Raw genomic sequence first — 23,635 nt, 5'->3', positions numbered from 1 at the left:
CCACTTCCAAGATACAGTGTTCTATTTTGAGCTCTCTTAAACTAACTACACCGTTCAATTTCCCTCTCTCTCATCTTAAATGCTAAATGAAAACAATAATTACATCAATATAACCTAAAGATAGGCCTATTTGAAAACGTTTTTGATAAGTTTTTCAAGCAAAAGGGCTCCTAGATCCAATACCTGGACAGGGCTGTTTAGCGTTTTGGATTAAGAATGAATATCTTGTGATGGATAACGGGGCAGAACTTGAAGTAATGGAAACCTGTGATCAGTATTGACATTCAGTAACTGACAGCATAATAACAGCATATATATTTCTTATATTCTTAAAAAAATAACTCTTCAGTCAGCAACAAAGTTAAGTTTTTAAATGCTGATAATTGTTGGACACTCCACATAATCACAGAACATGGCATGGATTACAAGGGTAAAGGAATGCTGCGGAAGATTGCACAGAACCGCATTTCCAAACAAAAGCGGATTCACTTTGAAAAGATAAATTACAAACCTGGTAAACCAAATACTCATTATTATGAAGCAGACCAGACATTTGTTCCACTAAGAGGGGTTTTCCTTCAGTGAAAATTGAGAGGTTTGTTATATCTGATGTTTGAACAGCAGAGTGCTAAGCATAGAGCAATGCGATGGAAACAATCCCGGGCTAGCAGGAAAGACATCACGACAACCTGGTGTACAATAGCGAAATGCAAACTTTGCAGAGAGCAGGGAATGGGAAACATAATGGAATAAGTGATTTAAACAACAGAAAGTTCCCATAATATTGACATTTCCTGACTGAATTCATCTGAAACTTGAGCTGCAGCTGGTGAAGTTTTTCCCAAGGCTCAATGGCTACTCCATTGAAGACTGACTGTTTGCCACGTCCTAGGGGGAATGGAAAAGACCTGTGCTCTGGTCAAGTAGGTGTCCTAAAATGCTTGAGTCAAACTGGCTCATTTTTATGTTGTTCACCAAGCAAACCTGGCCTCCACAAAATTCTGCAGGATATACCGAACCTGCTCGGATGAGTGCCGAGATGTTGTGAGGGAGGTTCAGGGCTCACCCACATGATCTGGGAATGGAGCAAGATGGCCCAGTACAGGCAGTGGGTGGTCTGTTGCCTGTGACGGACAGCTAGAATCCAACTCGAGGCCACAGCCGAACATTGCCTGCTCAGATTTTTCCTGAGCCCCAAAGATGGGAAGATACGCTATAGATTTGCACAGCTGGGGCGTAGGGTTAAGCGTAGGGTTGCTATACGGTGAGATCTATGATCCCGGCATGGTCTAAGGATCTAGCTGAATGGGCCTGGGTGGAACTGAGACAAATTAGAGAAATTGGAACGGATGAGCTTTTGGGGAACAATTCTTTGGAATGGGAAGGAGTAGGAAGCTGGCTCTGTATATACTATACCAAAATGAAGTACATTGTGCACAGAGTCCAGTGGGACCTCAAAGGTAGGCAGAGGTAAAAGTAGAGAGCACCTTACTCTCTATGTACGGTAGTGTGGGAGAGCAGTAAGGCTTTATCAGAGCGTTGTGTTGAGTATTTGTTCTACATACTCAATCAGCAAATTATGTCACACACTCAAAGACTGAACTCAGACTAATTTTGTTTGTATAAAAAAATTATTAAGTTATTTTATTTCTAGAACCAAGCCAAGCCTGGAACAGGTAAGTGAAATATTTGCTTTGCAAAATCCTATGCAATGTTTTACAATGGAATGCAGGTTCAAATGCAATTGATTGAAATACAGGTAAGTTAAAATGGCTTGATTACTTTTCAGATGACTTTTTAAGTTACTTTTTCTACTCAGTGTGATATGCCTAGATATCACAGTGGGACATTTCCTAAAAAAAGGTAAGTAAAATCAGTTTTGTACAGTTGTAGTTTTTCAGGGTTTCATACAAATCAACTACACACTTAGTAGAACAATTTTCAAGGGAAAACAGTCAATGTATTCCTATGGAGAAAAATGAAGTTATCAGTTAACAAGCAAGTAGTCGGACTTTGGGGTTGACTTTCTAGGGTTAGAAGAAGGGTTCCCCCAGGGTCAAGGATGCACTCTCAAAGCACCCTCAGAATGTAGGGCAGCCAGGTGCAGTGCTGAGGCCCAATGTTATCCAATGGGGGATAGGGGGCCTCCCGTTGGTGGCTGCTCACGAGCAGGCAACAAGATTGTGGGAGCAAAGCTCCTGGTGTTAGGTGCTGGAGCAGCTGGGTGCAGGTGCTGTTCTGGCATCGGGTGCCCTGTTTTCAATGGGGATTCTCGATTTTGTTTTTTAGCTGCAGGCTCAGTCCAGGAAGATTTCCGGAAGGAACCAACAGCTGGGCAGGTAAGTTGGAGGGCTCGGGATGTAGGTGTACCTCAGGTACTTTTCTCCAGGGCGCAGGTCGGCTGGATGCAGGGATGTCTTTTGAGGTCGGATTTCACCTTACCAAGCCACTCAAGGTTGGGAGGGTCTCCGTGCAGAGGCTGCAGGAGACGTCGGGGAGTCCTGGAGGGCTCAACCCATGGTGGACTGTGCCTCTGGAGCGCTAAGGGACCTTTCTGGGCCACTCGGACTCAGGCCATAGGCATCAGGTGCAGTGGTGATTTCAGGCGTCAGGCTTCTATGTCCTCAGAAGGCTCTATGTCTTTCTTGGCTGTTCACAGGAGATTCGGTCCTTGTTTTAGGCAGTCAGTCCTCCCAGGGGTTATGGAGGACGCTGGCTGCAGGACAAGTCGACTTTTGGTGAAGGATCTCTGGAAACTGTAGACGGGCCGGTAGGACTGGAGAAAAGTCAGTGCACCTCCGCAGTGTCCTAGGCTGGGCGTCTTCTTTCGTCCTTATTTGTAGGTTCGGGGAATCGGTCTTCTTCGTTCAGGACTGCCCCCTAAAGTACGAGTTACTTACCTCGCAGATTCCTTAACGTAGAATTATCCCTAGACGTGAGGCTGCATCCCGGAGCACCGGGGGGACGGCACCACGTGACTCCGCCCTGACGACGTCCGCGCACGTGACGTCAGTGAGGATATATAAGTCCCACCCCGGCGCGCCTACGTCAGTTTTTTTCAGAGAACTTTTCCGCGCCACAGTGTGGAGCCATCACAAAAACAAGCATTTACAATGCAATAGGTCTCTGGTTAATTAAGTTTGAGCTATTGGCATTGCTTAATATTGCAACACCAATTGTACCAAAAGTCTATAAATTGTAGGCCAAAAAAATGTGTATTTATTTTTGTAGCAGTGGTGGCATGCTGCGCTTTAGATGAATATGTTTGAAAGTAAAGTGCCCATACTGCGATTGCTACAATAGTTATTTGTGGATGCGTTATCAATTGATGTGTGCACTGATGGCTGGTGGTGTGTGTGCCTGTAGAAATTGTGCACTGAAGGCTGGTGGTGTGTGTGCCTGGTGGAAGTGTGCACTGCCGGCTGGTGGTGTGTGTGCCTGGTGGAAGCGTGTACTGACGGGTGGTGGTGTGTGTACCTGGTTAAAGTGTGAACTGACGGCTGGTGGTGTGTGTCTGATGAAAGCGTGCACTGACAGCTGGTGGTGTTTGGGCCCGGTAAAAGCGTGCACTGACGGCTGGTGGTGTTTGTGCCCAGTGAAAGCGTGCACTGACAACTGATGGTGCCTGTGCCTGCTGAAAGTGTGCACTGACAGTGTGGTTGTGTGTGTGGTAGTGTGTGTGGTGGTGTGTGTGTGTGTGGTTGTCTGTGTGTGTGGTTGTGTGTGTGTGTGGTTGTCTGTGTGTGTGGGTGTGTGTGTGTGTGGTTGTGTGTGTGTGTGTGTGTGGTTGTGTTTGTGAGTGTGGCTGTGTGTATGTGGCTGTGGTTTTTACCCAAAGAGACAATTATATTTCATAATTTTGCACAACTGAGATTGTATGCTAGATTACAGGGTTGCCATGCATGATTGCCATATAGGTAAAGTGTTTACTTACGTTACACAAATTGGTATGTAAAGAACGAGCTAAACAAAACCAATACCTACCGAAGGGCTGATTTTACCACAATGCCCAAAAATATTTGCCCACCTTATATAGCAAAGTTGCCTATCCCACATGTGCATATGAAGATCACCAGTGACAAGAAATATCACACTTCACGTTGCCTACGTTTTAAACGATGCTGTAGCAGTTATTAAAACTGAACACAAGTAAATCTAATGTAAAAAAACAACGCCATGCTATTGGGCTGTAAATGACACAATACACTGCATGTTGAATTAAGTTGTGGTTGTCAATCAAACAAGCATGTGCACTTTGCACACTCCCAGTAGCTCGTACAGTACAAATTAGTAGTTCACACCCAGAGACCAAGAGGAATGCATGTTCTGCTTCCAACATATGCGCTACCTACCTTTCCTCGGAACGCTCGGCCCCTCTCCATCATCTCCACACGCTGCTTTCCAGTCCAGTAGCTTCTTCTTGACACCGTTTTCTGGTGAGTTTTCATCTAAAAGTTCCAATGTTTTATATGTTGTGTTCTTATAGCAGCCTTCACAGTGCACCGTGACACCCATATAATACAAAGAACGTATGTGTAAAAAAAAGTAAGTGTGCTTTAGGAGGGTCTCGGTAAATTGGCATTTCAGCCAAACTTTACTGACGTCGCAGTTTGGCCTCCTTTGTCCATTACAAGCGGTCATTGCATATTTGTCCACCCACAGACGGAGAATTTGCGAGAGGGCACACTTGCAGCCTTCATTATTTTCTTTTCCAAATGAAAGACACAAAGACGTGAATAAACACCTCTCTGTGTGTCAGTGCATGCAGAGAGCAACGGCGCAGCGTGCCCAGGCGCGAGCTTTCATTATAGGGCGCCAAAAATGCAGAGCACACAGGAGACAGATGCAGGTACCCCGTTGGTCCTTGCTTCTGAGAAGTGTCGGCACTCTTCACGTAAAAGTATTATGTCCCGCTTGAGAAGTGCAGGGACTACGCGGCCTGTTCAGACGAAACAAAGCCTTAGGAACGGCCCCCTAGCGACCAATGATTGGCGCACGGTAACCACGTGATGTTTCTTTAGGGTGTTTCTGAGAGCAGCAATGGGCAGGACCAGCGGAGGTGGAGCGGGCTGTGAAGGGGAGCCGAGGGCCTACAGGTGGCAGTAGCCCCCGGCTTCCTGGCGGCATGGCAGAACTACTTAGCTCATCGGGGCTTTGGAATTTATTAAAGGTGTGTGTATGCGCGGCGGGGTTCTCTATGTGGGTGTGAGTGCATGTGCGCGGCGCGGGCGGGCGACGGGGGCGGGGTGTTCTTTAGGTGTGTGTGTGTGTGCGGAGGGGGAGGCTGTATGTGTGCCTGCTTTCAAGGAGCCTTGGGAGACAGGAAGTGCACGCGACCTGATCCGTTTACGCGCACGTGCACATCACTTGTCTCCTGTCTCCCTTGGCTCCTTGAAAGCAGAAATGATTGCAATAGAGTCTCGGAGCGACGATCGCTTCGCAGTCCGAGACCTAAAAAGAAATACTGTTCTTTTGCAAAAAGTTAACTCATAGGCTTCCTTAATGAAGTGTACTGTTTAGTACTTTAAGTCTTTGGGATGCTTATGTATTACCAAATTAAATAAGCACTCACTACACAACATGATACGTCCGTAGACTGCACTGGCTTCCTTTAAGCTAATGTGATGTGCCAATGCCAAAATGGTGTGGAAATCCGTCATCTACCTCCTAGGAATAGTTTGCACTAGAAAAAACTAATTGTTCCCCCTATGGGTGATTTTCAGTTAAAATGTATAAAGGAAATTCATGGATGGAATGCTTGGAATAATTTTCGTCACTGCTAATTACTGGCAATGTGTTGACACCTTGTCCCAAGCTTTCACCATGGACTACACCTGCATTTGCTATCCAGTTCATGATCTGCTGAGATGAGTCCCTAATGGGCCCTTTATGGGTAATTTTGGTCATTTTGAAAATAACACATTTTTTTTTACAAGGCTAGATAGTGGAAGCTTGCTGAATGTGGCAGAAGTGTGGCCCAAACCTTCACTGTAACTTCAGAAAAGGCTGGTTTGCTATGTGTGCAGTCACATTCAGGAACAGAGATCAAATGACTGGATAGACAACTTTCAATGTTGTTGTCATTCATGCTTTACCTGCATGAAGTAGTGCACTTGCACTTCCCCAAAATAATTGTAAACGGTTTATATTTGGTTTCAGATATCGATCAAGCGGTGACCGTTTTAGAAAGACTAGACCAGTTTGTAAAATGTTATAACAGCATCCAAGTGATTTATCAGTGGCGTACAAAAAATGATGCCCCCCTCTCTCCATCCCCTGAGTACTCAGTACCTCACATATATTTATTGGTCATGAGGCTGAATTGGGGCTCCCTGAAGGACTGAGGGGAGCCTTGGCTGCAGAGCCTACGTTGCTCCCAAGATGCGCTTCTGTCATGTGTGACTCTTTCAAGCCAGCAACACTTTGCATGTTGGGATTTTTAGAAACTACTTACAATGTTAAAAACACATTACACGTCATAGAATACAGCACGGTTGTGCCTGAAAAGCCAGAACTAGCTTAAGGTTGTATCACACAACAAAATGGGCCCACTTGGCAAATCCTTTAAAAAAGGTTTTTCAAAAATCTGGTTTATCGTTTTGAGATTGTATTCTAATTTACTTGATAGACGCACAAGCACTTTAGATAACTCCTACCTTTTCCACTCCACATAAAATACCAGGAAAATAAACAGCACTCGCATGGTTCACACAGGCCTTACGTGCCTAAAGACTCCACTACTAGCCTTCGCCATAGAATGGTGCCCATATAATGCACTGGCATTAGACTCTTAGCACGATACACCCTAACACTACAGTTCCATCTCTCGTCACTCCCTATCAACAACTATCTAATACATTGCACTGGTGCCTATCTAGGCAGCATAATGTCCCACTACTGTACTGCACCACGATACCCCTAATGGGGGTCGCACGGGTTAACAGATGAGAAGGATACTCACTGCGGTGGCGTCCGGGTAGCTGAGTGCGCGGCGCCACACTCTGCTGCCGCCTTCTGCCTCGGACTACGGCAGACGACAAAGCAAAGCACAAGCACAGCCAATCTCAGCGCGTCACCAGCCCTATTTTGATTCGGTTGACCACGTCATTCTTCAGCACGAGACCCGAATCTGTCAGCTGAGAGGAGGAGATAAACCGTCTGGTGCAGCCACAACTCGCTGCTTCATGAACATAGAAAGTGGACTTCAGCAGTATTAGCCAGTAGAAGCCTGTTGTGGGGGCGATAGATCACACAGGAAGAGTTTCGTGTAAAAGTAGTTTATTAAGTTAACAGGGCCCACAGGGAGCCAGGGAACAGCTGTGCGCATAAGGCAAAGCAATAACGGGATTATGACAGTGACAGTTGTGACGTCACATATATCATCTCCAAACATTCGGAGATGACGTATGTCGCGCGCTACCATAGACAGTGAAAACACATTGCAGAATCATGAGCAATTCCAACAAAGCCACATAACAAATACAAAATATACATGAACATTGGAGAATAAGAGAACAACAGATAAGTGTCCCTTATTTATTTATTTTAAAAGTAAAAGTATTACGTCCCTCTTGAGAAGTGCAGGGACTACGCGGCCTGTTCAGACGAAACAAAGCCTTTGGAACGGCGCCCTAGCAACCCATGATTGGCACACGGTAACCACGTGATGTTTCTTTAGGGAGTTTCTGAGAGCAGCAATGGGCAGGACCAGCGGCGGCGGAGCGGGCTGTGAGGGGGAGCAGAGGGCCTACCGGCGGCAGTAGCCCCCGGCTTCCTGGCGGCATGGCAGAACTACAGAGCTCATCGGGGCTTTAGAATTTATTAAAGGTGTGTGTATGAGCAGCGGGGGGGGCTTCTCAATGTGGGTGTGAGTGCGTGTACGCGACGGGGGCGGGGTTCTCTAGGTGTGTGTGTGTGTGTGTGTGTGTGTGTGTGTGTGCGCGGCAGATGGGGGGGCTGTATATGTGTGTGTGTGTGTGTGTGTGCGTGTGTATGTATGTGTATGTGTGCCTGCTTTCAAGGAGCTATGGGAGACAGGAGGTGCGCGCGACCTGATCCGTTCACGCGCTTATGCACATCACTTGTCTCCTGTCTCCCATGACTCCTTGAAATCAGAAATGATTGCAATAGAGCTTTGCGATCGCTTCGCAGTCCGAGACCTAAAAACTGTGAGAATACGGGAACAGTGTGAAAAAAAAATCAGCTAAACAGAAAGGGAAGAAACAAATGGTGAGGAACAGCACCATCCAGAATAGTGTCAGGCACTATGACACCAAAAGTCATTGAAGGAAAGAACAGAGCAAAGCTACTGCAAAGCAAGCCTGCAAACAAATACAACAGCCTCCCTAGGAGTAGAAAGTGTGTGAAAAATTGCACAGCAGACGAAGCAGTCTGCAACCACAGCCCAGACAGAGAAGGACACCAAGGACAGAACGTAAGAGAAATGGCAATTCACCCTCAGACAACACCAGGCGGAGAGACATCTCATGTAAGGAGCTAAGGGCCGAGGCACAGCCAAGAAACCTCAACGCGAGGACTGCAGAAGAGGCAGAAAGTGCAAGCAATGACAGGAAGAAGGATAAGAGCAGACCCCGCACTGGAAGACCAGAGTGCAGGGGTGTAGATGTACCCATGAAATCACCCACCAATCACCAGAAAGGAGGGAGTGGAAGACAAGACAAGCATCCCACTAGGGAAGTAGCGAAAGAAGGCACTCGCAGTAGACAACCCCCCCCCCCCCCAACCCCCCCCACACCCCGGAGGCAGGCGAGTGGAGAAGATCAACTAAGGACCCTCGCAGAACGGGGAGGGAAGGCGGGTCGTGAAGGAATCTGCAACTAGAATCGTCTCTATCGGATACATCGTTACCAGAGGTAAGTAACTCGTACATCTGATAGAGACTACTGGGCGCAGATTCCTTAACGTAGAATAGATACCCTAGCCATACCCAAAGGGAAGGAGGGTCTGCGAGAGGACATCCCCAGCTTGGAAGAATACAGGGCCCCAACATGGGACAAGTCATAGGGACAGGGAGAAAAACCTAGTCCCCCCCCCCCAAGCAGAAGAGAACCTCTCCAGCTTGGAATTAGACAGGGCCCCACAGGGTATGTGTTATGGAAACAAGAGGGGCGACTCAGCCCCCACCAAGCAGAAGGAAGCCAGGACAAGGTGAAGGGAGGTTAGTACACCCCAAGCTCAGTTAAGGCACCAGGAACCCCTGCCAGAAGCCCCAGAAGAACAGACAACGGCAGAGGAGTATCGAAGAAGAAGAATCACCCCAAGACTCCAAGAAGAGGCATAAACTGAGGCAAAGCCCTCCAATGGAACACACACACACACACACACACACAGTGAAGGGGACAGCCGAACCTGACACAGCCCGAGTTAACGGGCAAGGCAGAAACAACGCCTCCGTTAATAAAGGCAGGCGTGGGAAGAAAGACAGTCTTGAAAGGCTGCAGCAAAAACAAAAAGTAGATATCTGGGCCCACGCCAAGGCCCTTGGTCCTAGACCAGCAGAACAAGCGGCGCAGCAGGCAGCGGACAAGCGACCGAAACCAAACATCCAGACCACACCGAGCCCAAAACAAGGGCAAAGGCCAGGGAAATCTTGAACGACCCCTAGAAGGAGACCATTCCGGACAGAAACGAACCCACGAAAGAAGTGGGACCAGCCGGAAGATAAGAGGAGAAACAAGTAGGACGGACCAAGCTGTCAACACAGGTAATTATCCCCCCTGGAACACCAGACAGAGGACCAGGCCGAAGCGGCAGACAGAAGGGTGAAAACACCGCAGCACAACGGTGAGTATGGCATACTAAGACAGTCTATCAATGCATCAGATACCTAGAAAGACAGAACTGGAGCAGAGCAAGCTATGCCCAGGTAAAGACCAAGAAACTGCACCAGCGGAATACAGCGACACCAGGAAGGCGAGGAACCCGCAAGGGGGGGTCCACACCTTCCCAGCGTAAGACAGAGCTATACAAAAGCTACAAGTTTCCCACTTGGGGTAGGACACGTCCCAAAGAAGTATGAGAAGCACTCATAGGGAAAAAATCCAGCATCAGAGAACAAGAACATAAGACCTGCGGCAGAAAACACAGACAGCTTAGTAAACAGCCAAAAAGTACACAATTGCCAAAAAAGGGCTGAACCAGCAGCCAACCAAAGAGAGGGGCCAACCAAGGGACCCCGAAGGCACAGCAAACCACACAGAAAGTGTAACGGTCACTCCAAACACCAGAGTCCAGGAGCAGGTGGGATAACACCTCCCATCAAGTCCCGGAGGATCGACAAAACAGCCTACGGAGGATGAGGAGGACGGAGCCCAGCAAGGAGACGCTGAACGGCGGAGTCCGCATGAGTGCTAAACAGAAGGACCCCATCAAAGGGCAGATCAACCAGACGCTCCCTTATATTTTCAGGAAAGACCGCATCCCGCAGCCAAGCATGGAGACGGAGAGCCACAGAAGTGGCCATAGCACGGCAGGGAGCCTCTGAAACATCCAAGGCTGCATGGAGAATAAATGCAGCCAACTCCCTACCATCCAACACATGGTGCAGCAGATCAGCACAAGCACCCTCATGGGTGAGATGAGAAAGAATGGACTCAACAAATTCCCACAGACTGGAAGTAGCCCTAGTCAACAAGCACAGAGTGTTGAGCGTCCTCAAGGCAGCACTCGAAGAAGCAAAGACATGACGCCCCCATGAATCCCACCACCGGGCCTTCCAAGATGGAGCAAACAATACCACAGGCAAGGACGGAAAAGCCGTCCGTAGAAGAGAGCGTTGAGTAGAAGGGTGGAAGGAAAGGCAGACTGGGTCATGCGGGGCAGGTTGGGGCGATGCAGGAGCGGCTGAGGCACCGGATCACCCGTGGAAGGATGCCCCCAAGCCCCCATAAGGGAATTGTGGAGCGAAGCTTCAAAAGGAAGTAACAGCTCCCGTCCACCAGAGCCCTGGTGGAGAACTTTCAGAAGGTTATCTACATGAAATGAGGCAACAGGTTCACCCATCCGCAAAATACCTGTGGCCGTGGAAATAGCCCGAACAAAGGCAACACTGGCCTCTGTGGGGGAGAAAGCAATGCCTCTGTGGGGGAGAAAGCAATTCCTCCGTGGGCGACGGCTGCAGACTGAGCCGTCCGTCCCCAAGTCCAGCCAAAGGGGGAAGTGGCCAGGCCCGGAATGGTAGGGGATCAAAGGATGATTGGGGGATCTGAGGGGCCCCTGGGGAAGGCTGAGACAGCCGCGATGTGCGGAAAAGACGGTCCGAGGATTTAGGCCTCGGGAACGGCGAGGAGCCCTCCATAGATGATACCTGTGAAAAGGCAACAATGCGGCGCCCTGTCTCCGGGGAGGAAGAGACCATCAGATGACAGACCTCTGGAGAGGAGGGAGCCTCAGAAGACTAATCAAGGACCAGACGTCGGCACGGCGCCGTGGAGCCTGCTCGATGTCAATCGGCGCCGGAGGGGGCATTCGGGGCACCGAGCCCACCTCTGCCACCACATGCTCCCCAGGAGAAAGGGGCGGGGTCGAAACCGGCAGGTCTAAGGAGCGGCGCCGAAAAGGCGCCAGCTCGGTCTCAGACGGGGTGGCCGCCCGCATCGAGGACCGAGAGGGACTCGGGAGGGCACCCCAGGTCCCGGCTTTCACCCGCGCCTCCGCCAGAGCCAGGGAGGAAAGCCCTCGGTGCCGTAACGGCACGGCCTCTGGCGAGGCAGCCGCCTGTTCGGAGGACCGAGGGGGATTCGGGGGCAGGCCCAGAGTCCAGGCAATCTCCTGCAACACCTAAGGGAGCCCCGTAGGGATTTGCGGCGAAGTAGGGATGCCAGGCGGCGAAGAGGGAAGCCCCGGAGGACTACACATCGACAACACCACTCTCCTACAACCTGAAGCCGAAACCTTCAGCGCCGGAGCCACGGCGAATCCACGGAAGTCCCAGCGCGAGGCAAGGGATCCACGGACGTCTCAGGAGGTGGAGGAGGGGCCAAAGAAGCCTGCAGCACCGCAGCCCAGGCTGTCATTTGGGCCCTAGTCACCCGACGCTGGAAAACGGCGGGTAGGGTGGCGACTGGCAGGGGCGCACGTCTCGAGGGGACCCGCGCCCTTTGCTGAAGGAGGACAAGGCCTCGGAGACAAGCTGAGGGGCCTAGCAGTTGGTGAGCAGCGCCAGACAGCAATTTCATCTGGCGCTCTTGCCGTGACTTCGGTTTAAGGTGCTGACAGGCGTCGCAATTCGTCCAGTCGTTGTGCTCGCCCAAGCACCACATGCAAATCTGGTTAGGGTCCGCCGCCGACATGGGACGCGCATAAGAGGTACACGTCTTGAATCCCGAAGGCATTCGTACACTGTTCCACAATGCCATAGCTTAAAAAAGAAGGCCTGAAAACAGGTCAGGACACGATCTGGATGCGTGTTGAACACGGAAAAGAGAAAAACGGACGTAGGCGCGCCGGGGTGGGACTTCTGTATCCTCGCTGACGTCACGTGCGCAGACGACGTCAAGGCGGAGTCACGTGGTGCCGCCCCCCCCGGTGCACAAGGATGTTGTGGCAAAAAGGTTTTCTGGATCCAGTCTCACGCCTGGGGATAATTCTATGTTAAGGAATCTGCGACTAGTAGTCTCTATCAGATTACTGTATTTATGGGGCGTTTAGTTGTCTCAAGGTCAATAGCCAATGGGCTACTGACCGTAGGGTAACTTCAACCTTGGTGTGCACAATCCCTATCCTGATTGGGGAGTTCCTGCTATCTGCCGGCCAGTAGGGTTGGCAGAGGTGGGCATACCTTTGGGCCGACTCATTTTCCCTGCCTGTCTTCCCACCGAAAAGGAGGGGAGACAGGAAGGGGAACTGCTCCTGATAGAAGGAGAGGCAGGGGTCACATTACAAAGGCTGCAAAGGCCTTTGAATCCCCCCTGCCACAGATGGCTCTTCCTGGCCTGGGCTTAGTTATGACCACCTCCGCCCAGGAAAGGCTCTGTTTCTGGGCTCAGGGAGCGAAGGTGTCCAGAAACATGTCTTGTGGTGGCAGGCTGGTGTGTACCAGTCAGGGAACCCACCAAAGGCTGGTCGTTTTTCAGGGGGCATCTCTAAGATGTCCTCCGAGTTCATATTTAAAATTAAATTCCACACTATCATCTGAGTGGGTTTAATGTGCTGAGAAGTTTGATACCAAACTTCCCAGTTTTCAGTAAAGCTATTATGGTGCTGTGGTGTTTGTAATGATAAACTTCCAAAACCATATACTCTCAGTACTGCACTAACAATGTCTGAGAATTGATTTAGACACTGTAGGGGTACACGGCTCATGCACCTGTACCCTCACCACTGGTATAGTGCACCCAGCTAGAGGGGTTGCTGACCTATGCCAGGGCATTGGGTTGTGAGCATGGCACACAGGGATGTGTGCCAAGTCGACTTCACTTTGTTCTACACCAAGACACAAATCCTGCAATGGCAGTGTGTGTGTTTGTGTTTGTGTGTAAAGGTACAGGGCCTCAAAGGGTGGCACAATAAGTGCTGCAGCCCTTAGAGATCTTCCCTGGCCACAGTGCCCTTGGTATCGTTTACAAGGGACGGACATGTGGCCAAAGAGTGCCAATTGGGTTTTGTTTAAATGCAGGTTTAGGGAAAGCACATAGGCCCTGGGTACCTGTTTGGCAGGAACCCAGAGCACACTCAAAGTACATCAGCAGCTTAGCAAAAAGTGGGGGCAACCATAGAAAAAGAGGGCACTTTTTTACAAACATATTTTGATTCACCATATGGAAATTGTGCCAGTTTATCTACCCGAGGTTTTTCATTAAAATTGATGTTATTTTTACACCACAAAACAGACCAATGTATGGCGAGTTAAGCTAGAAGATAACTCCCGGACTGTCGTAAGATATCTGTTCCAATGTGTTTGATGTACGATGAGAATGTAGAATTCTTAATTATAGATAACATTCGAACACTTGCAAATGTATGTCCATTAATAGAAGTCAATGGGTTTTACCGTTCGTGACGTCACTTCCTGTCTTTGAGCGTCCCCCCCTCTCCACAAGCATGTCTGTTTACACGCAACAAGGTTTTCAGGTGATGTCCAGAACACCCTAATGGATATGCAATTCGAGGGAGAGCACCTTTTAAAACAGAAGGAAGTGATGCATTGGAGTGATTCAATGAGGGTAGGGCCATGGCCAGATACTGTGTTTGCAATCTTCAGCGAAAGCTCTTTGCTCTTTTCAGAGGCTTATGGGTTTTTCCAAGAGCGTTCAGTATAGGCAGCATATATCTATCCAGCAACAGCTCAGAACCCCTTTGTTGGCCTTAACAAGGACAGAGAACAAGCATTTACAATGCAACAGCCTCGCCTTTGCAAAAGTTAGAGCTATTGGCATTGCAAATGACAATTTTTTTATTTATGTGTTGGTTTTGAAAACAGATAAATAAATGTCATTGTCATTTACAATGCCAATAGCTTAATCTTTCGCAAATGCGAGACCTATTGAATTTGCAGTGCAATAGGTCGCGTATATACGCGAGTTTGAGCTATTGACATTGCAAATAACAACGCATTTTATTTATGTTTCAAAAACACACACACACACAGCCACACACACAGAGCCACACACACAGAGCCACACACACACACACACACACACCCACACAGAGCCACACTCACACAGACCTAAAAAGACGCACCCAAATAAGTGACTATAAGTTTAACCACTGGTAGGCAATGCGTGACCTCTGAGCCCACTTTAAGTTCCCAGTAGGTCTTTCAGAACCAGGCATCTTACGCTGTCTGATGAGCAAGCCCTAAAAAACACCAGGATCTGAAACCTCATACTTTCATTATAGACAATACGACTTATAAGTGAGATGTATTTACAGAGCTGTGCGAGTACCTTTTCTTGGCGGGCTCTAATCTCCTGTAATGTTTTAGTAAATACACAATAGGTCTTTTGTGGCCAGGCTCCACCTAAAATGGCTCAGAGGTGGGTTGGGAATGCCTAAATTTAACACGTGCTACATGTACTCTTTAAAATTCGAACAGCACCTTGGCAGATGGCAGTGAACCAACAGGCTAATTTAGTTATTATTATTAAAACGTTACTTTTTAAGTAATTATTTGTATACTACTTTCTTGGAATCGTAATCTACCTGTATCGGGGATAAAAGGGAGTTACCATTCCGTCTGTTAACCCCGGTGTGGATTAGGACCAATGCCAATGAAACTCTTCTGACGCCACAGAACGTGACACGCCTTGTTGTCAGACTCGTTTACTGGAACACACTAGACTGCTAACTGATAAGCTTTGAGCTCTGTGACAGATTGGAGTCTCGGAAGTGTAGGAGACGCGCATGTCCTCCCAGTTGCGGTCCCTCCCTCACTAAATTCTCTCCACGCCTCTAGTCCTTACACCCAGTGCTACGTCACTTCTGCCGTAAACATACGTGTCTCTGCGTGGAACAGGAAGGAATGTTATTGTTGTCCACCAGTATAGCGGTGGCTTGCCTGATCAGCAGGTACTGTGTGGCTGTGAGCGATGCACCGATTTTATGACCCCGCAAATTCAAGATCATTGGGCATGTCTGAGACGGGGAGTATAATGCCCCGCTGGGTTAGCGGGGGAATATTTCTTTGCCTTCTCACATAGATGGATCACTGGTTGCCCCTTATGCTTGCCTTTGCTGCTCTGCAGGACATGCTACTCTTATGAGAATATATCACTAAGCTTGGTGCACTAGAGGGAGGCAGGCTTCCAGCAGCTAGAACTCAGAGGTGATAAGCTCCGAAGGAATTTCAAAGGAGAATGTGAACGGAAAAAACCTTGCAGCATGATTTAATGTGATTATGAGTCGGACTAACAGTATTTTTATGAAGGAGCTGATTAACTAAAGAAATTCCTCTTTTAGCCCTGTCCTTTTCAGACTGGGTGCCCCGACTTCCTGCTGTGGTAAAAGATTCCTTATCTTCTTTATAGGGCCATCTGGACCCATAAAGAAGATAAGAAACCTTTTACTTCAGCAGTAAGTCAAGAAACCCAGTGTGAAAAGGACGGGGCTAAAAGAGAAAGAAGAACGTCACTAGGACCTCTTCTCCAATGGCTGGCCACCGTTTTGCATGAACGGTGATGCCAGCCAATGCAGAAGAGCGGTGGGGCTTAACCCTAGTAGAAAATACCCTACCTCATTAAATCTCACCAGCTCGACTGCGCATGTGCGCAGTCTTTCGCAGGCCGAGACCTAAAAAGGAGGTGGCTGGCAGAACCAGCCCCTCCTCTTCCCCCACATCCTGCTATGCCTATCCGAAAGTACCACCAGTGAAGTTTTGGTCGTTCATATGCGAAGAAGTACAGGAAAGGTGTACTTTTTTCTCCAAGCCCGGGAGGTCAAAATGTCATATCAAAAGGGCTTACAAAATGTGAAAAGATGGTATACTCTACTCTTCCAGCAGTACCCTAATGTTCCCTCCAGTAATTCATTAAATCCGATGACCATCTATCAATAAATGAGGTGCCATCCTTGCAGTATCAGCGGAATTGGTGCACGAGCAGAAAAAATGCATAGGGGTGCTATTAACTTTCTTATTGATTCCCAAGAGGGACAGCAGTCAGAGCATCAGGCCTTCACATCATGCTGACATAGGGCTCACAATCTAAACGGTCATGATGAATTTTTTAGACTCCACACAATGAGGTAATATGGGTAGATTTCTGACATCTTCCAGCATGTTTCAAATCTCATTTTGAGATTATGAAGCACAACAAACGAGTTTGAATGCCAGAGCATGTTTTGAATTCCTGACTGAGGCACAGAAATGCAGTGCTGGCGAGGATGGCCAAGATGCACCGTTCATGTTGTTGTGTAATACCGTTAAGGCACAAAGGAACATAAACGGCACAGCTTAGTAGACTCAAAGTGTAAACAGTTTCTGGGTACCTAGCCTGCATCTGGGCTATATCAAAGTTAAGAAATCTACAAAGGAAAAGGCATGTTTTAGAAGCTTTTTTCTTGAAAAATCCATCACTGACAAACAGAATTGCAACAACAATCTCAAGAAATGTGTTATTTAATGTACAGGTAATGTGCCTTTTTGAGCACTTTTTACTGGTAAAAAGGATATTGAGAATTGTTTTAAGTCTGAAGGTCGGAATAAAATCCAGATTTATAAATGCAGAGTTAAGAAGTCGACCAAGAAGGTCATCCACATTGTAGAAATGTTGCTTCATTGACTGCGCGGCAACACCCAAAATAGTGAAGCTATAAATAGAAAAAGGTTTTAGGTACATAGAATTTAACGGTCATCTTTGTTTCTAGATTTCTAAAAAAGTTAACAAATATGACAACAAAATAATGTTCCAAATTGTGTTTTATATAAAAGGCAGCAACAATATTTTACATTTTCAAAATTAGTATATTAAAAAAATGCCAAAATTGTGTGACATGAAAACTAGTTATCACCATAACATCACGTATGTAACAACGTCAATTTGTAATAGGTAATTACCTATAAATCTAGTTCTACATCACAGGTATTCTATGTAAGTAAAAACTGAGAGATCCTAAGAACTCCCCCTGATATGCAGGTTCACATGATAAGTAACTGTGTATTTTGGTCTAATATTGTCGTATAGGGCTTTTTTGTGGCATCATAAACCACAATGCTGATGGCTCAGTGGTTCGTAAATGTCACCCTCAACCCCACAATGGCAATGTAGGACCACATTACAGCTAGTACCCATTATGTAATGTATGCATTATAGGTTTATTTTGGGGTAGTTAGCTTTAAAAAGCTAAAAGCTGTTTTCTTTTAAGTGCAGATAACAATGGGTATTAATTGCAATTCGAATGTCTAGGTTTTGTTTACCTTTCTTGAACGGAAACAAACAAGTTACTTACCTTCAGTAACGCTTTTTCTGGTGGATACAGTATTTGCCTGTCGATTCCTCACCTTATGAATATCCCCTGTGCCAGCATTCTGCGGAAATTTTTCGTAGCTCTCCGCGCCAACGAGGTCGTCATAGCTTTATGGCTCCGTATGCGGCTCCGCATGGCGTCACCAGAGCCATAAGAAGACCACATCTGCATGATGACGTCAGTTCCACCCATTTTTTCCGTGCCACCGGGGCAAAACCGGCGAACCGACCATAGAGACAATGCATACATAGTATACAGAATTCACACAAATACACTCAGTGTATAATGAAATAAGAAAGCTTGCACTTCAAACAAGACAACAATAAACCAATAGAGGTAAAGTCTAGAGTACACAAAAATACATCAAATAACGAATACCTCCGCTTTTATCGTATAAAAGGGTAACAACGGGGAAGTGGCTAAGTCAGTGAGGAATTCACAGGCAGATACTGTATCCACCAGAAAAAGCGTTACCGAAGGTAAGTAACTTGTTCTTATGATGGACACATCTGCCTGTGGATTCCTCATCTTGTGAATAGAATCCCACAGCAATCCCTCCCAGATGAGGGTGTCCACCCTTCTATACCAAAAAGTCTTGTAAAACAGAGCGTGCAAAATGGCTATCCCTCCTCACCTCAGAATCCAAGCAGTAATGCTTTGCAAAAGTGTGGAGGGAGGCCCAGGTTGCGGCCTAACAGATGTCCAAAAGAGGAACACCTCTGGACAAGGCAGAAGTAGATGATTTAGCCCTGGTGGAATGAGCTCTAATGCCTACAGGAGGCTCCTTACCAGCCAGAGAGTAGCATATCTTGAAGCACAAGATGATCCATCTTGATAAAGTGTGTTTGTGCACCACCTTGCCCTTCATACGACCAGCATATCCAGCAAAGAGCTGATCATCTTGACGGAAGTCCTTTGTTCTATCCAAATAGAAGATAATGGCTCTCTTTGGATCCAATCGATGAAGCCTCTTCTCCTTGGCTGGACGAGGGGGAGGATAAAAAGTAGGGAGGGTAATAGACTGACCGAGGTGGAAGGGAGTTACTACCTTAGGCAGAAAAGCAGCCCTGGTCCTGAGTACCAACCTTTCAGCCTGTATGGTCAGAAAAGGAGGCTTTGAACTCAAAGCCTGAAGCTCACTCACCCTCCTAGCCGAAGTCCTAGCCACTAGAAAGACCGTTTTAAATGTCAGTAGTCTCAGAGGACAACTATGCATAGGTTTGAACGTAGAACCCATTAAGAAAGTCAACACCAGATTTAAATCCCACTGGGGCATAATGAAAGGGGGCGGAAACATGTTAGTAAGCCCCTTGATAAACCTTAAGACTATAGGTGACTTAAAAAGAGATGGTTGATCGGGCAAACAAAGAAATGCAGACAGACAAATATCCTTTAACAGTGGCTACAGCACAACCATGCTAAGCAAAATAAAGTGAAAAACAAAGAACATCAGAAAGATGTGCTTTCAGAGGATCAACAGATTTCTCTCCACACCATCTAACAAATTTCGACCACCTGTAGGAGTAGAAATGTTTGGTGGAGTGTCGCCTGGCCGATAAAATAACATCCACCACTTCAGGCGGGAGAGAAAAAGAAGTCAGGGTGCCCCGTTCAATCTCCAGGCATGAAGGTGCAGGCTCTGAAGGTGGGGGTGTAGAACCTGCCCCTCCATCTGAGAGAGGAGATCAGCCCTGAGAGGGAGACGGAGCAAGGGTGTGACGAGTGGTGAAGTAGATCTGTGTACCATACCCTTCTTGGCCAATCCGGGGTGATCAATATAACTTGGGCCTGGTCTTGGCAAACCTTCCTCAGAACCAAAGGAATCAAAGGTATGGGAGGAAAAGCGTAAAGGAGCTGTGAGCTCCAACTCAAGTGAAACGCGTCCCCCAGCGCTCCCTGCCTCGGAAACTGGAGACTACGGAATGACAGGCAGCGCGCGTTCTCGAGAGAGGCAAACCGGTCCACCCGATGAGTTCCCCACGTCTGGAAGATGTGTCGAACTACCTCCGGATGAAGCCTCCACTCGTGGTCAGCGGAGAAATGCCAACAGACTGTCCGCGCGCACGTTCAGCACCCCAGCCAGATGGTTTGCCATCAAGCAAATTCAAAGGTTCTAAGCCCAGGACCAGAGCCGCAACGCCCGATCTGCAGAGACGGTACGACCCTACTCGTCCCTGCTTGTTGACATACCACATCATGGCAGTGTTGTCCATCAGGACTTGAACCGACTGACCGCGGATGGAAGAGAGGTAGGCCTTGGGCGCCAAACGAATATCCTGCAATTCCAAAAAGTTAATGTGAAGCAACCTTTCCTCTGGAGACCAAAGACCTTTGACCTCCAGATCCCCCAGATGAGCACCCCACCCCAAGGTAGAGGCATCCGTTATCACTGTGGCCACAGATGGAGAAAGATGGAAGGGCTTTATTTAGACAGATTACCCTCCACGCTCCACCAAGACAGATCCGCTGCAGCTTCTCTGGAGATCCTCATGATCCTGGAGATCTCCGTTGTGCTGATACCATTCCCTGCAGACACCACTGGAGCGCCCTCATGTGCCAGCGTGCATGGTTGACCAGCAGGATGCAGGAAGCGAACAGACCGAGCAGGCGAATGACCTTCAGAACTGGAACAACCGCTCCATTGTAAAACAAGGGAATCATTTCCTGAATGTCGAGAATCATTTGCGGAGGAGGGGATACTCAACACACAGTGGTATCCAGTACTGCCCCTAAGAACAGGTTGCACTGAGAGGGCACCAGGTGAGACTTGGATACATTTATCGAAAAACCCAATTTGTACAACACCTGGACTGTAACCTGCAAATGATGACTCGCCATCTCTGGAGACTCTGCCTTCAACAGCCAGTCGTCCAGGTTGGGGAAAACTGGAGTCCCCAACATCCTGAGATGGGCAGCCACCACCTTGGTGAAGACTCGAGGCGCGGTAGTAAGAGCAAACGGAAGGACCGTAAACTGGTAGTAATGCGACCCATCCGTGAAACGGAGATACTTCTTGTGAGACTTCAGGATTGGAATGTGGAAATACGCATCCTGCAAGTCGGTGGACATCATCCAGTCCTCTTGTTGCAGCGCCTGAAGAACCTGCGCTAGGGTGAGCATCTTGAATCTCTCCTACTTGAGAAATAGATTCAAGATTCTGAAGTCCAGGATAGGACGTAACCTGCCATCCTTCTTGGGAATCAGAAAATACCGGGAGTAGCATCCCTGACCACTTTCCTGCTCCGGAACCACCTCTATTGCACCTTTTTGTAACAAGGTAAGAACCTCCTTCTGCAGGAGAAGCAAATGATCCTCCATGCATAACCCCTGGCAAGGAGGGTAAGGAGGAGGGAATTCCCTGAAGGGAAGGGCGTACCCCTTTTCCACAAGATCTAAAACCCATAGGTCCGAAGTGATTAACCTCCAATCTTGTAGAAAATGGGTAAGCCGGCCTCCCACGGGACCCACATGATCCAGGACGGTGGATCTAGGGCTGCTTTCCTGCATTACCAGGAGGGGTTGGGGAGGTGGAAGAGGAAGAGGGTTGATGTCCGGCTCCACAAAGGCGACCACTGCCTTTACCCCTGTAGCTCTTATACAAGGGGTTTTGCTGCTGTTGCTGAGGTTGCCTGGATCCACTAAAGGAAGACTTCCCAGAGCCATGGTATCTTTTATACCCACAGCCTCTTGTTTGAGTCTGCAGAACCAAAGACCTTGCAGTTGCTTCACTGTCCTTGAATCTCTGCAGGGTAGAGTGCGCCTTTTCACCAAAAAGCTTGGAACCATCAAATGGCAAATCAATAAGAGCAGCCTGCACATCAGGAGAGAACCCTGAAGATTTCAACCAAGCATGCCTCCTTGTTGCAATAGACGAGCCCATGACCACAGAATCCGCTGTACCCAGACCAGACTGAATAACCTGGCGACCAGCCGCTTGAGCATCCACCAACACCTCACTCAGATTCCCCTTGTCCTCCTCAGATAACTTAGGGAGAAGTTGTTTTGCAGAGTCCATTAAAGCATGAATATACCTGCCCAAGAGACAAGTGACGTTGGTAGATTGTAATGCCATACTGGCTGAAGAAACGACTTTTTCCGCAGACTGCTCCAGCTTCTTAGAGTCCCTGCATGCGGGGGCCTACAAAAACGCCGAAGCCTGGACCACCTGACTTTCAGGAGAAGGGTGAGAGGATGGGAAAACCAGATCTCGTGGAGCAGTTCTATATCTTCCCGAGACCGACCTCGAAACAGCAGGTGCTAAAAGAGGATTGCGCCACACCTCAAGTATCGGCTCAGTTAGAGCATCATTAAACGGTAGAAGAGGCTCAATCACTGATGATGGAGAATGAACCACTTCAGTGAGAATATAAGGTTTATACTCTGCTACAGTAATCTGCAAGTCCAAAAGTTCTGCAGCCTTTCTAATAATTGTGTGATATGGTGCAACATCCTTAGAGGGAGAAGCCTTTTGAGAAACAAAGTCCCACTATGGGGAAGTGTCAAGTCCACTTTTGATAATGTACTAACAAGTGTCCTTTTTCGCAAACAAACAGCTGGCAACGACCTGCTTCACGCAAGGAGTTGTCATCTGACCAATTTAATCCGCAGTATCCGTCTTGGTGAATCAATAAGAGCCAAACTAAACTGTAGTTCACAGGCAGGTTATGAGAAAGAAAAAAATATCATGAATAAAAGATTCGTTGAGAGAGGATACAGCAAAACGGTGATCAAACAGGCGGAGGTAAAAGTAGACCAGATGTTAAGAAATGATTTGCTTATCCCTAAGCAACGGGAAAATAAAGAACAAATAAGATTCATTACCAACTATGATTGTCGATCATGGGAAGTTAGGATTTTGAAAAAATTCTGGGAGATCCTAAAATTGGATAAAGATTTGAGTGAGGTTGTAAGTGACATTCCCTCGATAACTTTCAGAAAAGCCAAATCATTAAAAGACACACTCAGTACAACTTAGATCAAAGAGCAATGACAAACCAATCCGATACAGGGATTTTTTGTTTGTAAAAAATATAAAGCGTGCAAAAATAGCACAAATTGCAAAAATCTTAAAATCTCTGATAACCAAGTTCCCCACAAAATAATGAAGCATGTGGGATGCAATACAGAATATGCGGTATATGCATTACAATGCCCTTGTAATAAGTTTTACATAGGGAGTAGCATCAAGAAAGCCAAACTTAGAGTATTAGAACATTTGAGAGCCATCAAAAATGTTAATCAGCAATATCCAAAACCCAAATCTACTCAAATTCTATGTACTTGACTGTATTGCACATCAGGAAAGGGGAGGTAACAGACTGTTGGAATTGAGAAAACCTGAGTCTAGATACATCATCAAATATAACACCACGTACCCCACAGGGCATAATTTGGATGAGGAACTGGTGGTTCACTTATATAATTGAAAGTTAGATGATGATTAGAGTAGGCTGTCTCTTCAAGGAATTTCATTCTTTGAATTTTAATATGTTTTAATCATGAGTAGTGACCAGTTTTTTATACGGACAGTAAATATTGCCTTTTGACCCTTTGATTTTCAGATAACAAGCGAGGATGTCTTGTGCAGATTGGAAGGGGTTGGCCACTTGGGCTATATTCCGTGGAAGAATGATTGATGGTGCAAAATGTTTAGGCACCCTGTGAAATATGTATATGTCAAATTACAAATGTAAACTGTTTTTCGTTAATCAAC

At 47.4% G+C, this 23,635-nt stretch overlaps 1 protein-coding gene across 1 annotated transcript in view; it reads right to left on the bottom strand.

Moving 5' to 3' along the window:
* LOC147706847 (exportin-5-like) overlaps positions 1-23,635 on the bottom strand; it is a 2,027,127-nt gene that overhangs the window by 601,396 nt on the left and 1,402,096 nt on the right. Inside the window, exon 23 of the mRNA XM_086926003.1 lies at positions 17,129-17,265. Coding sequence (XP_086782129.1) covers positions 17,129-17,265 — 137 coding nt within the window. The remainder of the gene's footprint in view (positions 1-17,128; positions 17,266-23,635) is intronic.

Source organism: Lissotriton vulgaris, chromosome 6 (genome assembly GCF_964263255.1).
Source record: "Lissotriton vulgaris chromosome 6, aLisVul1.2, whole genome shotgun sequence".
In the NCBI taxonomy this organism is placed as follows: domain Eukaryota; kingdom Metazoa; phylum Chordata; class Amphibia; order Caudata; family Salamandridae; genus Lissotriton; species Lissotriton vulgaris.
Note: the sequence above shows the minus strand (reverse complement) of the source record. Positions and strands in the feature narration are given on the sequence as shown.